Source organism: Neoarthrinium moseri, assembly GCF_022829205.1.
Source record: "Neoarthrinium moseri strain CBS 164.80 chromosome Unknown scaffold2_Wmoseri_CBS_16480, whole genome shotgun sequence".
NCBI classification, from domain to species: Eukaryota; Fungi; Ascomycota; class Sordariomycetes; order Amphisphaeriales; family Apiosporaceae; genus Neoarthrinium; species Neoarthrinium moseri.
This window is the reverse complement of record NW_026055116.1, coordinates 157,644-182,860: the sequence shown is the minus strand read 5'-3', so window position 1 is coordinate 182,860 and position 25,217 is coordinate 157,644. Positions and strand designations below refer to the sequence as shown.

Sequence of the window (25,217 nt, the reverse complement as noted above, 5' to 3'; positions counted from 1 at the left end):
GGGGACCAAAATATGTCAAATTTGAAGCTGTCCCAATTAATCCATTCTTTAATCTCCTTTTCCTTACTACTTACGGCCACGGCTATCAGTTGACACCGTATGATGGCATATTGGATTGAAGGTCAGACTTAGCAATAATCCAGACGCTCGCTACTCGATCCAATACAATTCTAGTTTGAACTACGCACAATGACTGTCAACAATATGTCACGATAGACCTATGGTTCATGATTGGCTTGAAAATAGTTCATGTAGTCTAAGAAAGAACTGCTGTAGCCCCCATTACGATGTAACACGGAATCATCTCTTTTTGGGCACGCAAGCAAAATATGTCACAGCACCACAGGTTGGTTGAGGCAGTGCTATTATGGTGTCATTCATCTTCCAGGTAGTCAATCTCCAGTTATAATTCTACCTATGTATTCGGCTAGAGACGTTACTAGATGCTTTTTAATGCTGGAAAGCGTAGCTTGCACACTCGCCATGCTAGATTACTAGGGCAATACCACAGCTGGGGATTTTCATGTTCTATTGACTACGAACAAGCTTTTTTGTCTCATTCTTGTGTAATGATCGGTCTTTGATATAGCTAAGCTACCGGCTTGTCTGCCTGGCATTCATTCTCCCATTGTTAGCTAATGCATTGCAATGTGTGTATTGCAGGCTTCATTATGAGTCGCAATGCCACTCGTTAGAAGAAATTGTGCGATGGCCGAATGGGTTTCCCGCACGGAATTCGGAGGCAGAAAAAACAAAACGCAGCGCGATTAGTCTGCATGCCAGAACGCAAGCATGACAGATGCTAAGCGAAAGCATCCCAACATTTGCACCCTCAGCCAAGTCCGAACCAGTGACTGGATAGCCTGGATAGCCTCCAGGAACGATGCGCTGGCATATGTCGGGCTACTACGCGTTTTGGGCAGCGTTGTTATCCACATCGTTCGATGTTGTGCCGAGGAGACCCATGACGTCGCCCAGTCTAAGTTTTCCTTTACCTCTAAACGCTGCACCGAAGCATTCCTCGATGTCTTTGAGCTTCTTGTTCTGCTTCTCGAAGATTTTCTCGTCCAAAGTGCCAGTGGCAATGAGATTGACGAAGTAGCATGGCTTCATCTGTCCCAAACGAAAGACTCTTGCGAATGCCTGGAGCTCCATGTGGTGGTTGAACCACGGCTCAACGAGAATGACGCGGTTGGCACAGGTCAGATTCAAACCAACGCCACCACATTTGAGTGATGCCACCTTGACAAGTTAGTAACTGCAACGTTGCTAAAATTTGCCAACCAACGCTACCTACCATGACTTTGATTTTGGAGCTGTTCTTGAACGCTTCGATGGCCTTGTCGCGTTTGGCGGCGCTCAAGCCACCTGTAAGGTACACGAAGTCGATTTTCTCATGCTGAAGCATTCGTCCTGTTATACCAATTCCTCCCAAGAACTGTTGAAAGATGATGATTTTGTCAGAGGGACTTTCTCTTTGCCAGCATTTCACCACTTCTATGGCTTTGCCAATTTTGGAACTGGGGATGACTGGGTTGTTTGCGGAATATCTTTTGTCGCATTCGGTGAGCAAAGATGTCATGAAAGCTTCGCCACGAGGTTGGAAGTTGAGAGGTTTGCCGTCCTTCCCTTTAGGCGATTTTGTTCGAGATGAGTTGACCGTCGCCTGAACCTCCTTGAATCTTCGATAATCTGCATCCTCTTCAGCATGAGCAGAAGTGTACTCGTTTCCGTTCGAGGAACCATAGTCACTTTCATCATCAACACTCAGGCCGTCTTCGTCCTCGTCGATCTTTGTAACATCAGGTCTTCCCCCTTCCAATTCTTGATTGCATTCAATGCACCGCGGCTTTGCGCACCGCAACTGACTGGCTTTGACTATCATGATGCCGACACACGAGCCGCATAGCTTATGACCGCACTGGAGGATGTCAGCAGAATTAAACAACGACCATCTATTCGTTACTTACAGAGTATATTTGGGCATTTTTAAGTTCAGTGAGGCAGCCTTTACAGACTCCTTCACTGTGCCATAGTAAAGCCAATTCCATCCCAGATGACACGTCAAACGCATGGTCGTATTTACTGGCTCCAAATGTAGCCTCGTCCATGGCTGTCGGAATGGAACTTTCGATCTGTTTACAGAGCAGAGTTTTCTCGTTGATTGCCTGGAGTTCGGCCTGTATGCGTTCGATATCTTCTCGTCTCATGATCCTCTTTATGACAGGCTCCAAGAGGAATAAGTGCGTAGCTGCCTGTCGAAGTCGCAAGCATAACGTTAGGTGCGCATGGTTGAGTTCCTTCGGAGGCGTCGTTCCGTTTTCCTCATGTTTTTGAAGCAGCTCGTTGGTGCGGTCTACAAAATCATTGACGACATCTAAATATCAATATTTGCGCTCAATTTCGATTGGAAATATACTCACTTGTAAAATATCGATTCTTCCTCGAACAGGTCAACTCTTATAGTTTCGACGTGGCATTTAGGGATCGAATACAGAGGCCGGCCCATAAAAATGTCATTTGATTTTCTACGGCCTGTCAGTCTTGAAGCCACTTGACTGTCAACCGTGAGTGTCTTACCGGGCTAGAATCATATGATTGATCATTCGTGTAAGTTGATCCCCGTTTTCCGGCTTATATTGTCAGTTTTTCTATACATTGGAACATCAGGAATGAGGACAGCCTCACAATTTCTCGCCCTCTCAGGAGTTTTAAGAAGTTTGCCTTGGAGGGCAGCCAGGGGACTTTTAGAAAGTTGAAATATGACCACAGCTCTGTACATGTCAGCCACCACAGCAAATGGAGTTTAATAGTGAAAAGCCCCTAATCTGACTTACCAATAGGGTCGTTAATGAGGGGGGTTCCTGTAACACACCATCTATAAGTTGACATCAAAGCACCGCAGGCAGATGCACCTGACAATGTTAGCATTTGAGCATCAGGCTTTGTGGATAGCTTACCTTGAGTCTTGTCGCCCTTGATATTGTGTGCCTCGTCCAAGATGACTCGATGGAATCGCATCCTATGTAAAGGCCCGAGATGCGTCTTCTTTAGCGTGTCTTTTTCCTCATCAGTATAATCCCCAAGCTCAATCTTCTTGAGGATATTTGACGGGTAATACGACGCCCTTATGTCATCATATGTGGCTATGCTATATCCATAGTTAGCGATAAAGTTCACATAAGATTCAGCGACTTACACAAAGGCCATGCATTCTAGTGCATCTACATTCATGCCTATGCCAGATTTGTAGGGTAGGCAGCCTTTCATGACGTTCGAATCTACATGATCCTCGATAGCTTGCATCCATTGCTGGCGTATGGTGGCTGGGACAACAATAAGAGTTGCCTTCGGTCTGTCTTGAGATTGTTTTGTTATTGGTCTGTTGACCATGGCAGTGGCAAGGCACTGGATTGTCTTGCCTAACCCCATCTGATCCGCGAGGATTCCACCTCTGTCTCTGCTGAGCTCTTTAATGATCATCCAAGAATCACCGAGGATCTGGTAGTCATGCAGAGGTGTGATAATTCCTTCGAGACGCCACATACCGTTGGATGGCTTGCATTTCTTGTAACCGAAAGTGTCTATAGCATTCTCTAGAAGACGCCGGTCGTCCCAGAATTTGTTCATGTCACAACCTTCCGGTACGTTCTTTCGTTGCTGCTTTAATTGTTCTTTCTTGTTGGTAGCCTTGATGTCCCTCATATCAGGATGGTCACTTTGAATTATGCGCGCCTGCATAGGATCACTGTAGCTCATCAACCTGGAGAGGGCAGCATTAGGTTCCGGTTTCTGCTGCGTTCCAAACACTGTCTGGCTGTCAACTTCCTCCAATGTCTCTTTTTGCTGCGAGATTCTAGGATAATTTTTGGGTTCACGTGCTAGGATCCTATAGATCTTATTGATGTCGCTCTTTTGCTTCTTGGAGTACTCTTGCCAAAAGTCGTGGTGGTCTTTGATCTGAACCCTTGACTTCATCTTCATGTCATCGTCTGGAGCCTTCTGCCCCTGTATATCGACCTTCTGTTTTTTGGATCCCATTTTCATGTCGTCTGATCTCTTTCTCTTCTCAGCTTGTGAGTATTTATGCGTTTGATCCGCACTCTGTGAGCGTTGAGATAGCATTGCCTCACGGACCTGAACGGTGATTTCCTCAATTAACACGTCGATATCCAGTATATTCTGTTTTATGTCAGCATCATTAGGATGCATGATTGCGTCATCCTCCAGTATAGCCTTTTGATGTTTCAGGTCCTTCAAAGCTTCTCTTAGCGATTCGCAGGATATAGTCGACGAAGCGGCATCCTCCATCGGCTGGTCTAATAGTTGCGGCTCTCTCTGGGTGCGTCCTGTGCTGGACGGGACGGCATGGCCAGAAGTCGGATGTCTCAATTGAGATTCATCACTGCGGTCATTGTAGAATTCAGTGCATACGTTATGTAACTGGTCATCATTACCAGGTGGTATTCTGGATGCAGCGCCGCTTTTTACTGAAGTCGCTAGATGCGGGACCTGCTTGTCCGTGGCCGTATCAGGTACCTTTTCGTATTTCAACTTATGATAGTCACTTTGGGGAGGCTTTGGAGTACTTCGTTGAGATGGGACAAATAATGATTCGTCGTCTGCATCATCATCTCGACGTGCGATATGGTTCTTATAAGGGTTTGTGGCTGATTGGGTAAAGAAGGATACATTGTCGATTGGTTTCTGAAGTGTCGGTATAACCGACGCGCTTATTAGATTAGCACCGGAGATGTTACTTGTATGTGAACCATGCATGATATGGTTATGATGTTGTTTGGTCACTTCGATGCCAGTTCGTGGAATAAGGAAAGCATCTCCACTATGAAGTGTCGCACTGTTATTGCTGTAATTGGATGCCCCAGAGCACAAATCGTCCGAGTGAACTTGGTTCAAATCCATGTCGCCCGTCGCTCTGTCAACCTTTTTAGATGAGTAGTTCTGTTGAGCGACTTGCGACTCGGGCTCAACCGAGCCTCCGGTACGAGGCACAGAAATGTTGCGGTCTGGGTGGCAATATCTGTTTGCCGCAACTTCTTTCTTGTCACTGAGATCACATAGAAGAAATTCAGATTGGTTCTGATCCGCTGAGGGCCCATCAACATTTATCATGAGTGAGAACGACGACGCTTTCGGGTCCAGTTCAGGTGACGTTGGGTGAAGATGTGAAGATTGGGCTTTGATCAACTGAGAGTTGCCAGTTTTGTGAAGGACCGGCTGATCAGCGGTGTGTATCGTGGCAGGTACCTCAGTCGAGCTCCGCTGGTGGGCGGTAGCTACAGGTGTTCTTGTAACCGGTGACGTCTGATCGGGTTGGTTGAGAGAAGACTAAATTGGCGAGTGCACCAACGCAGAAACGGGTTTGAAATTAGCATTGGCTGCTGCATTCGCAGTTGGCGCAAGTGCTTGTCTGTCAGGCGAGGCTTCATCAAATCCGATCTACCACCATGAGTGAGGAACCCCGATGGAGGCAGCGGGATGGGAATGATCCCTAAGAAATTGAGATACCCGATTTGATACTTCAGGATCGAGTGTATGTCGTACGCTGGTGCAAAGCGACAGCCTCGGGCCTGATAGGTATGTTGAGATGAGAAGAACACCTTAACCTTGGGTCACGACCAAGAATGAACTCAGTGCTATGATGGTGTTGGGCAGGTATTCGAGGGGCGGATGAAATTAGGAAGAGATGGAGGAGAAGAGGCGCAGGTGGGATTAGGCAAAGTTGGGTTGGTCTCTCAGGTGAGACTGGGACCATGCAGTTAAAGTTAGCTTGTATCAATGTTTCTTCAGGTGACCTTGGTACTTGTAGATACCAAGTAAGGCAGAGGTGAGGAAGGAACTGGAACTTCTCACATTTAGAATTTGGCAACCGCGAGAAGTGGTATGTCACGGGTTAAGTTGTCTGATCATTTATTGGCTGACTTGATTGAACCTGGAGAAATGGGATTCCAAGGGATAAACTCAAGTCGCTGAGTAGAGATAAAGGACTTGATGGAATGGCCCCGGTGGTGGCATGCGACATCCTAATAAGCAGTGAACTATCCGAGCTACCGGACAGATATTGCACATCAATGAAAAGTTCCTCCTGGCCTGTTAAGGCATTCCATCGGTTACCAGTTCCATAGGATTACCATTGAGCAGCAACGGTGTAATATCAACGGAGAGGTTCCCATGATGTCAATTTCACCTGTTGTTGGCAGGACATAGGATGCGCATCATTTTATGTGGTGGCTCTGGGTGGCCAGCCTCAAATTTGCCCTACGTAGTTGAGCCGGGTTCATAACATCACTCAGTCTGTCTATGAACTATGAGTGATGCAAAATTGACCTCAAGGTGCATAACCCAGGGCATTCCCGGCTGGGAGCCGAGTCACTCACGTTTTGTGTTCTAAGCAGATGGGCAAACGTCTGTAGAGCTATGTTGCGCGGTCTCCGCTTGGAATGAGGACTCTACCTCAGTATAGTCGGCGTGAAATGTTGCGTGCTCGAAACTAATGTTGAAGCGTGGATGAACAACAGTGGGCCAAACTTGGGATCCCTGTGCATTGACTTTCAATTCAGGCATTGGCAAAAAAGCCTGAAACAATATTATGCTATTTGTCTGTCTCATGGTCTGTCCCTAAGCCGTATTTCCAACGTCGACACAGATTTTATTTACGCAACTGGCTCTTGAAGAACATGACATGCAGTGAGATACACACCTGGATGCACTATGTACTCTAGCGGCGTTTCATTTGAAAGTTATCTGACAAACTTAAGAGCATGAACAGTCATGATACACGCCATAAGTATTCGCTCAGTCGAGGGATAATATTATGGTCCCATCGATAGTGGCAGCCTTCCATGGAATGCCTTTGGTGGGGACAATCATCGTACTCTTCTGTTTTGTGTGTTCAGCCCTAGACCTGGCAGTGGAATACTTCAAGAACTCCGAATACTCCTCAGAACACCTGTCATGCATGATGTTACGCTTGGCATCTTTGGTAGGTCAGGCTCGAAGAAGATATGGGGTAGTTTCTCACTCTAGCAGGGAGGCGGCAAGTCTTCCAACGCTTCAGGTATGTCTCAAAGGATACGCTTGCTACAAGTTAAGGTAGGTTCATTTCATAGCAACACGTGAATGTCCAAGCCCGCCTCTGGTGCGAATTAGAATAAGAAATCCGGAGAAATCACTTAGCCGCTTTCGGAAGGGGGACGACGAGAACCACTGTACAGAGCACCCTGGCCGGCCATAGACCGTCGGAGAGAGCCTAGGCGCTCTGGGTACGTTGGCAGCCACTGTAAAGCTGGAAGACTGGTGCTCAAAGCTTTTTTTGGAATGCTGCTCACACCGTGTCACTCGCGTCTTGGTGCTTGTTTTCAGCGAGGAAATCCGGTAGATGGAAGACGAGGCCACATTTGTCAAAGCAACGGAATGTTCCGCCGTAAGACCCGGCCGTGACAAGGCCTCAGTTTGTACATGAGCAGTAACAGTATCCCGATTCAACCTACTTTATTTGACCGACCGGGGCAGTTGGCGTAAGCGGCTGATATCAAAGGTACTAGGTTCACCGGGGACACTGGCGCGACACCGATCTTGGCAGCTAGGTCGTTGATGCTCAGTGGCGGCTCACTGTTCGCTACGATCTAGAAGAGGTTGAGGTCTTCGCCCATATGGACCGCCAGGATTCGAAGATGCTACGATGGTTCTTAGTGACAAGGCGCACGAGAAATAGTGTAGCGGGGTACATAGCCGGCCTGAGGAGGGCGACAGGATACCATAAGGAATCTCCATCGCCAATTTGAGATTACGAAGAAAATCCTACAGCTAACGAAGACCAAGCCGTCAGCTAGTGCTGCTGAAGTGCGCAGTTGCGGCAACATTAGTCTGGAGCTGAATGTATCACTATAATCAGACTCGGACATCTGGCATGCTTGAGCTTCGGGCACTAACCGACTCCTCGGTTGCGTCGGGCCGATGGTTATCAGTAGCATGACTCGGCATCGTCGCCTCACTTCCATGCTGGGTGCGCGACACTAGGCAATCAATTTTGAGACGTCCAATTGAGTCGAGCACATGAAAATAAATACAGTCCGGCGGTGCTGGTACTTGGGGCGCCTGCCAATGGAATTGCACCTAGACAGAAACTACCTAGGCCGGTTAATATCAGTCAACTTACGTTTCTGACTTACATACTGTCCTATCCCATGCCAGGTTGAACGCCTTTCACCGCCCAGTAAATTCTGCCTATCAATGACGACGACCTGGCTCCCCTATCGGCGATTAGAACCGCCCGCCTATCAACGGGCACGTGCATTTGCATGTGCATATGCGTCGCATCGCATCGCGACCCCGCGGTCCCCGAATTGACCAGAGACTGCTGGAACAACTTTGCCATTTGGAGGAGGTTGAAACGATGTTGGAAGCCGATTCGTCTTGGGGTCCAGAGGGGGCGGCCTAGTGCCCCAGACCGTTGCGCGCGTGTCCAGACGATTCAAGGGAGCAGGGAGTTACTACTCAAACCGGAATCGTGGGGTGCTGCGATGCCGGACCCGCGCTAGTCCGATTCCCCTACCATAGTTTTGGCTTCCCATGTCTTTCGTACCTGACGTTGCGCATCATCTCTTTGTCCATTGCACTTGTAACTTCGCTATATCTTTCCTGCTTTCTTTGCTTCTGGGTAGGAACAGCTGTCCCCTTTGGACTCTCTGTTTTATTGGATATATTTCGTCTTTACTTGCCACATCATGGGCTCCCAACCAACCCCGCCGCCGATCCGCCTGGCCATCCTCGAGGCCGACACGCCCGTGCCCGGCGTCCGGGCCAAGTACGGCGGCTACGGCGGCGTCTTCACGGACCTGTTCCGACGGGCGTGCGGCTCGCTGTCGCCGCCCCAGAGCCTCGAGTCGCAGCTCGACCTCTCGGCGCACGACATTGTCAACGACCTGGACTCGTACCCGGACCCAGAGACCCTCGACGCCGTGCTGATCAGCGGGTCCAAGCACAACAGCTTCGAGAGCGACGAGTGGATCCTGCGCCTCGTGCAGTACACGAAGCGCCTGCTCGAGGGCGGCCGCGTGCGCATCATCGGCGTGTGCTTCGGCCACCAGATCGTTGCCCGCGCCATGGGCAACGAGGTCGGTCGCAGCGTCCGGGGCTGGGAGCTCAGCGTGGTCGAAATGGCGCTCACAGAGGAGGGAAAGAAGATCTTTGGAAAGGATACTCTGGTCAGTATATACAACACGATATGCGCCGTTTGGTAGCATCAGCTAACGAACCTGCGGTCTTGCAGAGAATTCAACAGATGCACCGAGACGAAGTCCACAGCTACCCGCCCGGCACGATACCGCTGGCGCACACCGATGTTTGCGCCGTTCAAGGTTACTACATACCGAAGCGACTGATTGCGGTGCAAGGACATCCCGAGTTTACAGAGCCCATGGTTACGGAGATCCTGGGAATGCGGCACGAGGGCGGCATCATTGCGGACGGTGTCTACAAAGACGCTATGTCTCGGGTTGGAAACGAGCATGATGGCGTGCTTATTGCACAAGCCTTTTTGAAATTCCTGCGAGAGTAAGCGGAATCAGGGTATTGGATGGATCTGCTTTTTACGGGACGCATGGTGTTGTACATACCGATGGGCTAACGGCCTGGTGTTTCGCTTGGATATACCCAGGAGAAATCAGATAAAATTAGCGTAAGGATGAATAACTAGAAAGGAGTTTCGGTCCATTTACCCTTTGCGGTGCCGGCGTTGATTTTGCTGCTCAAGAGCCGTCGAGGAGGTCGTAGTTAGCTATGGACGGCGTGACGTTTCCAGTCTGCACAACTCAGACCAGCCACAGTTTACAACAGCGCGGCAGGTAAAGCTGAATCAAGGATTTCAAAGAATTTCGTTGATTAAACCGCTCAGTTTTATATACCTTATGTCTGAGCATATATAGTCATAACCTGTGACGCCACCCAATGCTTCATGATGCTCCGTCTTGCCGTGAAATAACATAACCCTCCAGCGCCAGTAATGCCCAAGATGATGCAGCCGTCCGGGGCTCTAGCATAATATCCCTGTAGTTCCCATGTATCTTTTCTTCGCGTCTAATATTATTCCGTAGACTCATCTTCTTCTTCGACATCCCACCATTCTCTGGGCTGTCGCACAGGTCTAGCCCTGGTCAAGGCTGCTGCCGCTTCTCGATCTGCGTTCTCGCGATTTCTTCTGTCAAGCGCTGTAGTCGCATCCCGTAGCTCCTCTTCTCTAGTTCGGCCGCCAGCACGGACATGATGTCCTAGCTTGACCCTTTTCGCCAGGCCTTCCCAAAAACCTCCTTTCAGGTGCCGCCACGGTTTCTCCCACGCACTGAAGAAGGAGCAATCCACAGCAGCCCCTATACAAAGACTAGCAACACTGGCAATGAACAAGGGATATGGTTGCGAGGCGTCGTCGAGGGTTCTCTGTTTATAGACGTGGGATGCAAAGGGTGCTATCCAGGCGAGGATGTATATCAATGGGTAAATAAATAGAAGCCGCAGTTGTCGGTTCATCTTGGCCCGAGATCTGCGGAGAGCATCCTCGGTCACAGACTGGCTGAGTGACAATGAAGGTGATGATGAGGTTGAACCGGCCACGGATGGGGCTGGCCTTCGATGCAGGATTCCCAAAACCGTAGGATGCGAATGCACGGTGGTCCCGCGATCCAAGGACGCCGGCCGTCTGCCGAAAGGCTTCAATACCGCACGCCTGATGGAGTGATCAGTAGAATGTGAAGGACCAGCTGTTCGCCGTGTAGATTGTGAAAAGTCCGGTCTAGTTGGTGTTGGAAGTACTTCGGGTGTATTCAACGCGAAAGAGCCATCTGTGGGCGACGCAAGGGTTGATTCTGGCCTGTCTGATTGTTGAGGGATCCGCGATGATATGTCGTAGCTTGGATCGGTCCAGTTCCCAGCGGTAGCATCAGCCGGCTTCATGGGAGGCTCTGGAGTTCCGGCGAGGGGTACAGAGCTACCATCGTCCAGCTTCAGAAAGCTGACATCCGATGTGATTGAGGGTTGTCTACCTCGGTGTCCACCATCCATTGTCCGTCGGGGTGATGAGTCCAGAAGACCGTTATATGCAAGCTGTGGCGTAGGAGGCAGATCCTGACTAAATTTGGGCTTCTGTCTTTGACCTTTTGCAGGGGAAATGCTACCGAGCATGCTGACTCGCCTCTGATCTTTTCTCAGCCGCCGAAATCTCCACGCCACGTGTATGTAAAGGAAAGCATAGACCAGGAAAATGACGCCGAAGATTATGTATCGCGGAATCCAGTTGAGGTATGCTCGATACCATAATGGCCGAGTGGGTAGATAGCAGAACGGCCCAATGTTCTCGAAGCGGGCTCCAGTGAGTGGGACGAGTGCTGAGAGGATGATAGGTACAACAAGCCAGATGCCGTAGGCGTATCGGCGATACGGATAAAGGCCATTGTCTCCTCCAGATCTCTGCGGTCTGAGGATGTACAATGCTGAGTGAAGTGCAATCATGAGTACTGCAATGTCCGAGGCTTCCACAGCCGCAGTGAGGAGAAAGCCGCTCAGTTGGCAGAAGCCGCTGCCTGTGTTGATGGGCCCGTCAGGCCCTGAGATAAAATAGACGATGGGACATAGCATAAGCCAAAATGCCTTCATCATGTCGCTCTGAATGAGCAGCATTATGAGATCTTGTCTGAAACTCCTCCTCATCCTCACGAACCAGTAGAATGCCACGAACGCCGCGAAGACACTGATGGTTGCGAAAGACAGTGAAACTGCCTCGAGGGCCAGGATCTCATTGTCCGACAATGTGGCATTTGACGGTGGCGTCTCATTCCTCGGTTGGATGAATCCATGATATTGGATCTCAGGAGCCATCCTCTCCTTTGACTCCTGGTGCTCGCAGTGGTTAAGAAGCGGCTGGATGTCTGCATTCTAACCGTATGTACTCGTGGCGTAACGTGGCTGATTGCAGACTTTCATTTTCCACACCAGGAGGTGGCGGGCTGGAAGATCTGGGAAGGGGTGCCGCTGGCGATGGGCGCAGGCAGGCACGTAACAGAAAAGAGGCTATTACGGTCCTCGAGGCGGCAGGCTTGAGCAGTTGTCACAGGTTAGGGGGTGAGAGACTGGTGCAGAGCTTTCAGCGAACTCGACTCGTGGAGGTTGCAAGTGCTAACTTCCAGGTTAAACCATTGAGACCCGGCAAGAGATTGATTGATGTAACTTGGTAGTCGAATTTCCGCGCGACGATCCTCTCTGGTCAAGCCCTGGAGTCGGTCCAAGCAGGCCCACAGGCTGGTAGCTAGTTTAACGGGCCGTACGCCTCAAACGAGCTTCGCGAAAGTGTAAACTCGGACGTCTGAACCCAGAACGAAGCCCTTAAAGACTTGGTGCAAAGACAAACTTGCGAACCTGTGCGGCCGTCGGAATGGATTGAGCAGGACAAAGGCCTCCCGAAGCAGCCGTGAAGCAGGGAAAAAATTAGCATGCCCAACAAGACCTCCATCTTGGATCGGAGGCAGACCCGATGTTTCTAGCCGAGCCAGGCTTTGCAAATCATCGCGTGGACAGGTCGGCGACTCCATTTTTTTTCGCGCTGGCAGTGGAGATGCTAGATCCAACGTTTAAATGATGAGCTTATGTGACGGCGTTTGGTGATTCGATGGCCCCTTGACCGCCCGCAATCCTCCGCCTTGTTGTCGATTTATTCCCCGTTACGTAGGAGGCATAAGGGCGGCGCTACGCACGACATGTCGGCTGATGCAGTGTTGGGGCTGACCTTGTCGCCAGGCCCGGAGACCCCTGCCTCAGCACACTAAAAGTGCGCAGAGGCTGAACTTTGGATGGATGTCTGTGCTCTTGGAGTCTTCTGTTTTGCCGGTACTCCACTGCCGTCGGCTTCTCAGATTCTATATCAAATTTTTGATGGCCATCTCCACTGCTGAGAAATCGAACCTGCTGCTGATTCAGACACAGGCGGAGCCCAATCGACGTTTCCCCCCATGTGGCTCTCGCTGCCGGAAGATCGTGACCTCATGAAGAATACGAAATGGCCGCAGAATTGCCGGTGTGATGGGGCTCGCTAAGCCTGCGCTCCGCGCTAACCCTCACTGTTTGTGGGGCATTTGTGGATGGCTCAGCGCAGGGAGCAGGGGATACGCGCATTTCTTCCGCCTGGGCACCGAAAGTTGCGGGCGATTGGCATTGAGACACGTTCTCCAGCGTGCTCTCCACCTTGGGGTATCACTTTCGAGTCCACGTGAAAACAGGGTGCGCGTCCTGGCGCCCAGTAGTATACGACAATCTCTACGGATTTCAGGATCAGACGACGCCGACGATCATGCAGAAAGTGAGAAAGAAAACAGTGGTTAAAGTAGCCGCTCCTGGTCTGGAACCAGGTCAACCCTACAACACCAACATGACTAAGCCACTGTGTCTGCTGGAGACCATGGGTAAGAAAGGGGCATTGCAATTATATTCCAGATATGCGTACGCACACCGGAGCGCCTATGTACTGAAAGCCTTATTTCACTTTCTTAAGCGTGGAATTCAGCGCCAAGTTCGTTACACTGAGCACTTTGCTGTCCCCATCGAGCTCAAAGATGAACTCGTCCAGTGGCATTCCTGCATACGTGACTCCAGTATAGTCAATCCAAACGCCACAGTCTGTCGAGAAGCCCCTCCCTGGATTCGCCGCCCCACCCGTCGATTCGAAAACGGCTTTAAATGACTGCAGCTTATTGCCATTGGCGGCGACCGAGTCCAACCCGGTGTAGTAAAGACGAACCGAGGGCTGTTTGGTGGAATTCGATGCTGGGTCTGAAGCAACTGACAGCCCCGACTGCAGCGACAGGGCCACGGGAATCATGTCAGTGTTGTTGCTCACCCACGCTGAGGCACCCAGGCCTGGTTTGTCAGGGTCAGTGGCCAGCGTGAGCGAGGAGGTGAAGTTCTTAGTTCCAATCCACCGATAGGTCCCACCAAATCTCGCATTAGCATCGTCCTTAGTCACTGCATCTAGAGTCGGCAGTAAAACCTGCCCGAGGTAATCCGCGACGGACCATACAATCCCTGCCGTGTCTGGGCCAGCTATCATGACCGTTATACCAACGTCGAACTCGGGGATTATCGATAAGATCGACGAATAGTCCCCCACACCGCCGGCTTTCGTAAAGGCGGTCACAGTCCTGTGGGGATTAGAGTCGCTCAGCTGAAGACGCCTTAGTCCCCATGGCATACCGACGGCAGCCACATGATCAGCCGTGAATGAGACTGGTTTGAGCCAACGCCGGGTAAGAACGGGTTTAATCAGAGATGAGTTGAGGACTGCGATGCCAAGCTTCGACAAATCACCAGCTGAGGCAAACATGTTTCCGGATCTATGTCACAATTAACTAGCGTTCCGGAACACTAGAAAGACCGCGAAGGGATTACTTACGGACTCTCGTCGCCAATATATACATTCCATTTCGTGTCATTGACTGCCCTCGGGATGATGCCCACCGTTTCATTGGCCGTGTAGTAGTAAGTGTCTCTGAGGTCTAGGGGTCGCAAGACTGTCTGATTAAGGGATGAAATGAAAGACCGGCCCGTGATATTCTCCAATGCATATGAAAGAAGCTGAAAAGCTATGTTTGAATACGCTGGTGTCTTCCATGGGGCGTAAGACGGATAGGTGTTCTCGAGTCCCGCGAAAAATTCTAGGCACTAGTCAGTATTGACTGATCTCAAACGAATGACACTGTGGAACTAGACTAACGGGTGCGGTTACACAAGGACCTTCCTCCGCACTCCGGAATTTGCTCAGGCGCCAGTGGAGGAAATCCCAAGTTCACAACATCTGTAAGGTTGATTGCTCCTACAATCTCCCCTAAGATCAAGTCTGCGAGAAGACTGGTCAACCTATATCCATGTGCATTTGTTTCATATGCGCAATATCCCCTTCATTACGGCTGAAGTACAACTCACAATCACGCTCGATACCAGACATCTGTGATAACAGTGATTGGATATTGATATCCTCCCAGTCCACGGTCCTCAACTCATCGACCGGGGCATTGGCCCTCTTGGCGTTGATGGCCGCCAGCTCAGGCACAAAATCTGTGATCGGGTGGCTGAAGTACTTGTCTCCCGCCTCAGCGAGGAAAGCCAAAGCCGTAAAGATCTTCGTTACACTTCCAATGCGATAGACGGTGTGAGCGTCGACCTTTTTGACACCGGTAGTATTGCTTGGCAAATTTTGGGCTGTATGAAACCTCTCAAAGAGGATTGGAGGACCTGGATTGGTTGAAAAGATCTGAACTGAGAACGAGTAATTCTTGGCGTCTGCCTCTACACCATCAAATACTGTTGAGAGATTTTGCATTGCCGCTTTCCATATCGGATTCTCAGCCAGTTGTGGCGGCTTTGGAAACTCAGCACCATAGATGGGGCAGTTTGGTGCTGACAGAGCCTGAGCGGCTAACACGCTGAAGAGCGCTATGATCCATCCTAACCGATGCATCGTGAAGCTGCGTGTCTGAAATGTGATGCGAATCGGTGTGGAACTTGCATAATCACGCAATGTCCAGGTAGAGCTCCACGAACAATTTCAACCTCTGTCAGTATTAATACTATCCGAAGACCAGGTTGTCGCCAGCCTCTACCAGGCCTAGACCATGCTTGCATTATTTGGAGATCTTATCGTAACGTATATAGGTTCGTTGTGTTTAGGCAAATGAGTTCAAAGATGAACTTGGCATCTTCACATGGCAAGCCAATCAGCGACGCTCCTGCTATCGTCACGCTTCACAGCCTAAATCCACGCCTGGGACCAAGTTTCCACAAGGAGCCTCAAAGTCAGAACTCCAGCTGACCCGGAATCAACGAGCCCGTTATGATGGCTGCGAACGTAATCTGCTCAATGATTGGTTTGCGGTGTACAACCCCCGGATTGTCTTATGGTTGCAACTATGTTTATTTGCAATTACCTTTCTTGCAAGGCCTGCCCCACAATGACTTCGCAATGTTGGTGTGTGACACAATTAGTTCAATGAATATCGACGGTTTTTATATCTACGCGGGAGCAACACGTATGCCAAAATTAGAACCCTTCCTAAGTGGACAATCCCACCCGTGCCTGCATATGCAGGTCCTAGAGCACCACGTTACGGGAAGCCTGGCAGATCTCTGGGTGGAGTGGTTACATCAACAATGATAAGCTCCTCAAACTCTATACCTGACTTGGTAGGGTATGCGAACATGCCACCTTTTCCCCGCCTTCAGAAGCCGACTCCAGGTTCCGAGTCAGGATAGGAATGTTTATTAGGACAGCCTCTTAGTGTCCAGCGCAATCATTGGGCGGCGTCCCACGAGCAAGAACAGTGGCCATTTGGTGCTTCCGTTGAACATTTGAGTCTAGATGAGAATTTTCGGACTTGAGTCTAGCAAGACCTGTAAATAAGTGAGGAAACCCTGACCCGACTCTCATTGTGGAGGACACAGGAGAGCCTCCGTATGCCTGTCGTAGCATGCCTCACCATGACTCTACCACGACGATTTGTAGTAAAATGATATCTAAGATCTGGCAGACTCAATAACACAGGTTTGTATGATATATGTGCAACAAGGTGCTTCTGGCGGATGTACCAATCACATCATCTAGACTTTTTACGATAGACCTTTCACACCTCGTAACGTGTCTATTCCGAGCTTGGCTTAGTTTCTAGATGTAAGCGGGAAGGAGTACTGTATATGTTAGAGACGCGAATACTACATTTGTGTCTTCAGATCTTCAGATATCGTCATTCAGGTTATGTCGTTCAACATTGGAGAAGCCGACGTGTTCCTTCGGCTTCGGATTCTGACCATGTCGAGTACAAGGCTGTATATCTCTGTATCTTGCAGTACCAGCTCATATCCTCTCCTTTAAATTTATGATACATCCTGACGTCTGTTGAATAATTGTTCCCATGGCTTGTTTCTTACAAGAGGCATGTAGTGGCAGTTCCCGCACGTATAACCCTCAGCCAGTTGATGTCGCGCTAATCGAATCTAGCAAGCCGCCCCGCCAAATGCCGTCATAACAGGACCCACGTGAGCATCATAGTATGCACCAACTTTTTGTAAGTCTAAAGTGCAAAAGCTTTCCCCCCAATGTCATATGTGCAAGTAGGGAGCTTTCTATCCTTTCCGCTGAAGAATCATATCAATTCTCCCGGTCAGGCTTTGCACGGTGACACTATGCTAACGACCTTCACTTCATCCAATATCCACATCTCTTTTGATTAGAGTACAGCGACCCTCCGGCTGCTTCACAATGCCGTCGACCAAGGACAAGGTGCTATCATTATGGCACAACAAGCGTGCCCAAGTGGTGATGTTCTCCTCAACAGCCATTGCGTTGTATGGATATGATCAGGGGATGATGTCCCTGATCAACACCAACTTCGACTATCTCTACACAATGGGCATCTCTGGCGACAGCCCAATCATCGGTTGGATTGTGGGTATCTACTACCTGGGCTGCGCCGTGGGAGCTGTGCTATTTTCAATGGTAGCAGATCGTTATGGCCGGAAGAAGTCCATATTCGCCTGCTTAGCGACGGCTTCTCTAGGAAATCTTATCATGTTCGTCTCGGGGCTCTGGGGAAGGCCAGGCGCTCTGTACACCATGTTCGCAGGCCGTATTGTCATGGGACTTGGAGTAGGTGGCGTCGATGCTGTGATTCCTATTTACAGCTCCGAGCTGGCAAGGGATGAGGCTCGCGGCAAGGCGCTTGCGCAAGAGTTCCAGATGAACATCTTTGGGTTGAACATGGCGTTTGGGATCAACTTAGGTGTAACACGCGCCCTGGGCAAGTCTAGCGAATGGGCCTGGCGTATCCCCATCATTGTGATGCAGGTATACCCAGTGGCACTCCTCGCCTGTATTGAAACCCTGCCCGAAAGCCCCAGGTGGTTCATCTCTAACGGCAGAGACGACGACGCAAGAAAAGCGCTCGAGGATATATATGGCGAGCTTGGGGATGGCGAAGCAGGCGATGGACACAGGCAGTTCGAGGATCTGAAGCGGATTCACGAAGAAGAAGTCAGCCACAGCGTAAGCTATTGGGATATGCTTACTCCAAGCCACGATCAGTTCCACCCTACCTTCATCACTTGTTTGGTCCAATTCAACCAAGCACTGACTGGTTATGGTGCTGTTTCGGTTTACGGGTTAGCTTTTTCCTGTTCTCCTTTCTTTGGTGTAGCATGCTAAAGTCCTATCCACAGACCCCAGATCTTCTCTCTACTTGGATTCGACATAGTCACTGCCGAGAACCTTACCATGGCCAATTATCTCTCTTATTTCGTGCTAATGACCATTGCCTGGATACTCATTGATGCCATGGGCCGCCGTGTGCTCATGCTTTGGGGCTCTGTGGTTCTCACCGTCTGCTTCCTCCTGCTTGCCATTTTCGGCGGCCTTGCGATGCACGCAGACTCGCTCGGCCTCGATCAGACTGCAATGGCCATACCTGGCATTATGTCTCTATTTGTTGCTACGGGTGCCTTTGGTATTGGATGGCTAGCGACCGTATGGCTTATACCCACCGAGATTTTCCCGACAACAGCTCGTGCGCAGGCGGCTGCGATTAGTGTCGTCATATGGGGACTCGCCAACTTCGCCATCACTTTCTTAACACCAATCATGTTCAACAACCTGACCTACCTAATTTTCCTCGTGTTCGCGGCTACCAATGCGGCGGCGGGAATCTCCACTTACTTTCTCTTACCGGAAAGCGGCAATAGAAGTTTTGAGGACAACGTGCTGTTTTTCCAAGAGGCCAAGAAGGTGGGTTCTTGGCTCGTGGGACGCGTCAAGGACGGAGAGTGGAAGAGTATGCCGTATGGTGATGTGCTGCTTGATGGGAGCGCTGAGGCTCATGAGCAGCAACCGTTGTTGAGCAGGGTGGGCGACCAGATACCATGAGCTTTGACAGTTTCATATTAGAACACGCTAGAAGGTGGTATCAATGATATACGCATGGCACGTTGTTCTGTTTCGGCATTAGCGAGCATAACATAGCCTATCGGTGTTCAACCACTTGGGACGATATATTAGGGAGTTTGGCAAGAAGGAATTGTAACTGCCGTAGGGAGTGCTCTAGCTCAGCCATAGACATAGAAGTACTGTGGAAACCTCTGACCCTGAGGATTGACATGGATCCCTTTCCCTATTATCCTAAAACCAGCTTTCTCGTATAGCTTCATGGCACCGACATTGTGACTGAGCACGTTCATGACAATGCGCATGTCGTTCTCTTTAGCCCAAGCACAAGTAGCATCCACTAGGCCGCGTCCGAGGCCTGTTCCCCTCGCGAGTTCTCGAACAAAGAATCGCGCTACCACAACTGTCTGTTCGACCTTCCCGCCCTCGCCGAATTCCGTCCATGCCTGAACCGGTGCTTGATTGCCCTTCTCCCCAGCTATGACAACGATATGTCCTACCACCACTCCCTCTTGAACAGCCACCCATGCTTCCAGGAGTCCCGGTGGCGATAGGAAGGTTAAAGCTGTCGAGGTGCCTTCTACTGGGTACCCATCGCTGTTGTAAACGTCTTGCAAAGCCTCAACCAGTGCAGGGATGTCGGATGCCTGCCGCGGCCGGATCAAAGTGGCTGTCATTATCCTACCAGCTTGCGCAAGAGCCCGTGAAGTGCCGTTGTAGATCGCCTCGTAATATACGGCGAGCTATAAGAACCCTCCGAAGTAACAAGTTGACTCAGCCGGCGTCCGAGGTCGGCACTCGCCGAAGCAAGGCTTGGGGCAGGGGAAATACCCCGGGCATAGTTTCTGTCCGGGGTTGAATGGGTGGACTAGTCCTATTCCGTCTCGGCAGACGATCCCGGTGGGAGCTCCGCATCTCCACAGCTCAAAGTCCTTAAACTGCAGGTGGGTAAGAATATTTGCTCGGGGCATCCAATTAGTAATGGATACCTTCTGTTCTTGCGTGACCGGTCAATTGGAAATGTTAAATTGGCATTCTTTCCCAGCCTTTCCAGGCTGAAGCACAACTTGTCGCACTTACTGGTTGGGTTAAGGTCGATTAGCGAGGACAGCAGATAATGTCCGACAGGAGTCATGACGAAGCGCCAGCAGCTGTTAAGGTCGTGGATTTGAATGACGGCATTCTTTCCGAAGTTCAGAAGACTGAGTCGCACGTTGGGGCGGATGTTACCAAAGACGATGATACACTGCCGGATGGGGGCCTGCACGCATGGCTACAAGTCCTGGGTTCGTTCTGCCTTTACTGGAATACATGGTGAGCCATCTCTTTCTGTGTCGTCTGGACTGTTCACTGATTCGCATCCTAGGGGCATGTTGAACACGTTTGGTGTCTACCAGACTTATTACCAGGATGGACCTCTTCGCGACATGTCTCCATCTGCTATTTCGTGGATCGGCTCAATCCAGTCTTTCCTGCTTCTGTTTGTTGGCGTCATCTCGGGTCCGTTATATGACAAAGGCCATCTGCGGTCGTTACTGGTTTCTGGCAGCGTACTGGTGGTCTTTGGGATGATGATGACGAGTTTGTGCACACAGTATTGGCAGCTTGTGCTTGCGCAGGCCATTTGCATTGGGCTGGGGACAGGACTCCTCTATATCCCTTCTATTGCCATCATCCCCCAATATTTCCATCGCCGCAAGGCACTTGCCATGGGGCTAGTGGTGTCCGGATCAAGTTGCGGTGGCGTTTTCTACTCCATCGTCTTCAATCAACTTCAACCCAAGATCGGGTTCGGCTGGACAATACGTGTTGAGGGCCTGATCTCTCTTCTGACTTTGTCAATCGCCATCGCAATTCTTCGCCGTCGCGAGAAGCCGTCAGAGGAGATCCGAACGCTCCTTGACCTACCAGCATTTAGGGAGCGACCGTATATCTTCTACTGTGCCGCGTTGTGCACAAGCAACATAGCATTCTTCACACCAGTGTTTTATATGCAGCCATATGCTTTGGTACATGGGCTTGAGGGTCAAACAATTGCGCTGTATCTGGTAGCCATCATGAACGCGTGCTCGATACTAGGACGCCTTGCACCGTCACTTATCGCAAATAAGATTGGGCCTGTCCACACACTACTTTGCAGTATCGTATGCACTGGCATTACCGTCTTTGGGTGGATAACAACTAAGACGGGATGGGGTAACATTACCTTTGCAGCATTCTTTGGATTCTTCTCCGGGGGCATCATAGCATTACCTCCCATCGTACTCACAAGCTTTACTAAAGACTTGAGTCGTCTCGGTACGAGGCTTGGTATGTCATCCGTGCTGAATGCATTGGGATCGCTTATAGGTACACCTATCGGCGGAGCAATCCTGAATTCGACGGGGAGTTACCTGGGAATTCAGCTTTATGCCGGCTCTGTCATTATGGCTACAGCTTGTTGTCTCTTAGCTCTGAGGTTCGCGCTGACAGGCAAGAAAATGATCACCAAGGCATAATGGGTGACTTAGGTAGAGACACATGCATTAATAAAGGTAGAGATATACCGTCTCCTTGGGCCTCCAAGGGGAAATAGAAGTACGGTAGAAAGTTTCTATACATACCGATCAACACAATATGACAGGATCAAGGTCGCATTAGTCTTCGCCTCTACCATGATGGAGGACGAATCGTTGACCAAGCCCTCTTTGCATATGGGTGCCACGCAATGAGCGCCCATGAAGATGGTAACTTCATCAGCCGCGCCACCGATTCCTCATAGCCAGTGATACGAGTAAATCGATCCCAATTGTGTCGATGCGAAGATTTGAGATTGTGAGAAAGGACTTTCACAGGGTTAGAAGCGAGATGATGTGACGGCCACTGCACCTGGAAGGAAGCATGGACATTATCGGACTACTTCTCGATAGGCACAGCTCCTATGTTCTCTAAATCTGATATTGTCTCAGTGACAAAGGCCGTTTAACGTGATTGGCTGAGAGACGACCTCGGCCTTCCAAATGGCTCAAGTTACCTAGCGTTTCCGTTGGTGTCGCATATCCTACAAGACAGTGCAGACTTTCAATAGAATGTCGACTTACCATTAAACTTTTAGCAAACAAGGACGATATGCAGAGAGCTGCATCATGCAGCTATTATTGGAAAGGAATTAACCTTGGCTAGCTTACGCCTGGCAGTGAGAAGACGAAGACGCGATCACCCTAGAGAGCGGAACACGTTGCAGAGCATCACATGTCACAGTTATTATAACATATTAAAGATAATTTCTGGATAGTGCGAAACGACGATGGAACGGAGAAAGTACACGCGAATATCTCCGTCTCAGGGTGTTATGGATGCGGCAATTATGCATGTGAAGATGCTGGCGCGTTTAACATGATACACGAAAACTCGGTTCGCAGTAGCAGTGCATTCCGCCGACAGAGGCCTCCTCTGCGAAGATGACAAAGTCTAGACCACGCTGATCTCTTATGTGATAGGCCCTGGCTTTTTCGCAAAGGCAATATTAAGCGCTCGGGACGAATCGGCCCCACTCAGCCTGCAGAACTCCGGGCATTTAGACCGGTGCGCCGTTCTGTAACGGCGCACCTCAAGGTTCTCCTTCCGTCAATATGAGCGATTTTTCTTTTCTGAACTGAGGTATACAACGTGGATATATCTGTCTCATTGTTTTGAGTTTATGGGTTGTATTCGGGCTTTCATCCATGTAATGACTGCGGGACAGCTCTGCCTGCTAGTGAATTAGGTGACAGCCTTTTACGGCGGCCCGAGAGAGCCGAAGTTGACGGTGCCAGGCTCCACTTGTGCATCGCCTACCCAGAATACATCGGAGCGACGGGGCTTAGCCGAAGATCTGGTGGCACGAGATTCGAGTTGTCAGATCTACACACTGAACACTGATCGGGCTGGATTATAAGCCTCGTGCTATTAACACACAGTGCTTGTTGGACAACACTGGAATGAGTCAGAAGCGTGAATCTTAGAATCAAATCCATACCGCCTAGCCCGTAACGAGCGGATCTTTGGGCAAAGGACAATTGCGAAATGGGTTCCGTGTGACCTCTGTGCTGGTGAGGACCGTGTGGGTGGAGCAACCGGAAAGGTGCCAAAAGAAGTGGAGTGGCTCGGTATAAGATTGGAACGGGAAGAGTTGAATCCAGCCTAAGGCACCCAGCAATGATAGATAACAAAAAGTCATAACGCTTTGCAACAAGCTCCTCGTCAACATTGCCGGTCGTCCGGCCAAACCTCGCGAGGCGGGATTGGCAGTAGACGCATCGATTCTGCAGGGATGATCAAGCCCGCTCAAATGGTATAAGGGGAAATCTGTAGTCTATAACATGTACGAAGGTGTGCTTGGGGTATAAAATTACGGGTCTGCAGGAGCGTGTGGTAGTAGCCTCGCAAGGTGTTGGCTGATGGTTCTTGCTCTCGAGACGAGGATCGTCGGGCGGGTAGGAACGGATAATGGATAAACTGAAGACGCGAATGATCCGGTTTGGTCATATGAAATTGGTATAGCGTAGACTCTGATCAAGGGACTTATCGTGAATTTCCAGATTTGATACGCAGAAAAAGTGTCTAGATCTATCTCGGCTTGGTTCGCTTCAACCGTCAGGTCCACTGGTATGGTGTCGTGAGTTGACGAATCGCAATGTGCGCAGTAATCTATTTACGAAAGGTGCCACGGCCGGACTGGAAGATATCAATCGTCAGTGGCTGCGCGTCCCTAGTCGGAGTATGCGAATATCCAACAGTTGACCATAACGGATGGCCGGGGAGGGTAGGGACATTGGTAATCGCGTCTCCTTACGTTGGCGCCAGCTGTCAACGTGTGGTATTATAATAGCCGCTGGCCTGTGTATTTAATAAAGAACGCGAGCAACAGGCTTGAACGCCGTGCCAACAGGATTTTCGGGGGCTTTGCGGGTGGCTTTGGGAGGTTTGGCAATCGAGGGGGATCGGGAGCATCGACAGGGTCTTACGGTAAGGTGATACTGGCTTGTGAGGTCATCGACCAGGGTCATGAGGGGTTGAAACGGTAGGAAATAGAGGGGCAAGGGACGGTCGACTGGCGCCGTTCGGGAACCAGGGCTAAACGGCATCCTGATCAATTATTGTCCTGGAAAGTTGGTGATTGTCAGGCACACAGCTACACAAGGTTTGACAACGCACTTTGCAAATGCTGTTCAAGATTTGCCCATTTAATGGAGGAAGCCGATTGGGCATACGCGGTACTCTGGTTGCATACGTGCCACAGTGCAGTCAGCGTTTCTGACCTTGGGAGTCCGTAAAATACCAGGAAGGACATCCGCGACTGCCAAGCCGCGGTGGCTGTTGGCACCGACTGCGCCATCGGGCTGGGCTTTTCCTGCAAGTTCTGAACACACGCACCGCACGTCGCACACAATATGACCCCGAGTTACAGCATATGGACGACCAAAGCTGGAACGATAGAGACAGACATCGTACACAGTAAACTGCATTCGTCGTCCGTTTCCCTCCGCTAATTTGGCGCGGGGAGGTTGATCCAGTCTTCTTGTCATCAATTGCTGCATGGCTGATGCAATGGACCAAAGATGTGCCCCAGTCTAAGCAACGCACAGTAGTGGATCGCGGCCCATGGGCAGGAATATGGGGGAAGGGAGGTTAGCGCAGGGTGCGTGATCCCTGGATCCCCATGGAGTGCGCAGGAGACCTCGTCGGCCAAATGTCAAGGTGTATGCAAGTTGCCCCCTGTGGTGCACATTGATACTTTGCTTTCCCCGGCCGCATCGCTTGAAAGGTTTACTGGGGTACGAGAAACTCGAGTCCTTTCTCTCGAACCGCGGAAAAGCGCCAGCGACTGGAGTTGCTTGAGCTGCCCGAGGGGGCCGGGCCTCTGCCGCCCGGGTAGGAGTGAGCGCTGCCCGACAAGCAGGCTATGGCTAGGGATGGCCATAGGCATGGCGCATGTTGAGCCGCCGTAGCAGGATTGCATAAGAGCGATGACGATGCTCCTTCATCTGTGGTCTGGGACGGGACTAAGGCACCTAACGCGGTAGGGAATGGCGAGGGATCCTGCTGCAACGTGAACTGAGGAAGAGGGACAAGTGGTCCGTTTTCCAATGCGGCCAGGCCCGTGGGGAGAACCTACCCAACTTCCTACCAATACGGAGCATCGCAGGTGCTGTGAAAGAGCCCCACCCACGATGGCGGGGCCTTCGATCATTATCGTGGCTTCCAGTCTGTT

General features: G+C 50.4%; 7 protein-coding genes across 7 annotated transcripts; 3 read left to right on the top strand and 4 right to left on the bottom strand.

Moving 5' to 3' along the window:
• Nucleotides 1-906: 906 nt before the first annotated feature.
• JN550_000805 (uncharacterized protein) lies at nt 907-5,133 on the bottom strand (the record flags this gene model as incomplete). The annotated part of the gene is made up of 7 exons (XM_049319966.1): nt 907-1,242; nt 1,298-1,368; nt 1,423-1,921; nt 1,971-2,377; nt 2,838-2,915; nt 2,961-3,151; nt 3,200-5,133. The coding sequence occupies 7 exons, from the start codon at nt 5,131-5,133 to the stop codon at nt 907-909; spliced, it is 3,516 nt and encodes a 1,171-aa protein (XP_049176711.1).
• Nucleotides 5,134-8,747: 3,614 nt separating this feature from the next.
• Nucleotides 8,748-9,580, top strand: JN550_000804 (uncharacterized protein; the record flags this gene model as incomplete). Its single annotated transcript, XM_049319956.1, has 2 exons — nt 8,748-9,227; nt 9,293-9,580. The coding sequence occupies 2 exons, from the start codon at nt 8,748-8,750 to the stop codon at nt 9,578-9,580; spliced, it is 768 nt and encodes a 255-aa protein (XP_049176710.1).
• A 524-nt stretch (nt 9,581-10,104) lies between these two features.
• Nucleotides 10,105-11,889, bottom strand: JN550_000803 (uncharacterized protein; the record flags this gene model as incomplete). Its single annotated transcript, XM_049319945.1, has 1 exon — nt 10,105-11,889. One exon carries the CDS (start codon nt 11,887-11,889, stop codon nt 10,105-10,107), a length of 1,785 nt encoding a protein of 594 aa, XP_049176709.1.
• Nucleotides 11,890-13,537: 1,648 nt separating this feature from the next.
• On the bottom strand, nt 13,538-15,517 carry JN550_000802 (uncharacterized protein; the record flags this gene model as incomplete). The annotated part of the gene is made up of 4 exons (XM_049319934.1): nt 13,538-14,393; nt 14,453-14,714; nt 14,774-14,896; nt 14,983-15,517. The coding sequence occupies 4 exons, from the start codon at nt 15,515-15,517 to the stop codon at nt 13,538-13,540; spliced, it is 1,776 nt and encodes a 591-aa protein (XP_049176708.1).
• A 1,794-nt stretch (nt 15,518-17,311) lies between these two features.
• On the top strand, nt 17,312-18,967 carry JN550_000801 (uncharacterized protein; the record flags this gene model as incomplete). Its single annotated transcript, XM_049319923.1, has 2 exons — nt 17,312-18,210; nt 18,268-18,967. 2 exons carry the CDS (start codon nt 17,312-17,314, stop codon nt 18,965-18,967), a joined length of 1,599 nt encoding a protein of 532 aa, XP_049176707.1.
• A 179-nt stretch (nt 18,968-19,146) lies between these two features.
• JN550_000800 (uncharacterized protein) lies at nt 19,147-19,662 on the bottom strand (the record flags this gene model as incomplete). Its single annotated transcript, XM_049319912.1, has 1 exon — nt 19,147-19,662. The coding sequence occupies one exon, from the start codon at nt 19,660-19,662 to the stop codon at nt 19,147-19,149; it is 516 nt and encodes a 171-aa protein (XP_049176706.1).
• A 440-nt stretch (nt 19,663-20,102) lies between these two features.
• On the top strand, nt 20,103-21,483 carry JN550_000799 (uncharacterized protein; the record flags this gene model as incomplete). Its single annotated transcript, XM_049319901.1, has 3 exons — nt 20,103-20,299; nt 20,352-21,283; nt 21,335-21,483. The coding sequence occupies 3 exons, from the start codon at nt 20,103-20,105 to the stop codon at nt 21,481-21,483; spliced, it is 1,278 nt and encodes a 425-aa protein (XP_049176705.1).
• Between the last annotated feature and the right edge of the window lie 3,734 nt (nt 21,484-25,217).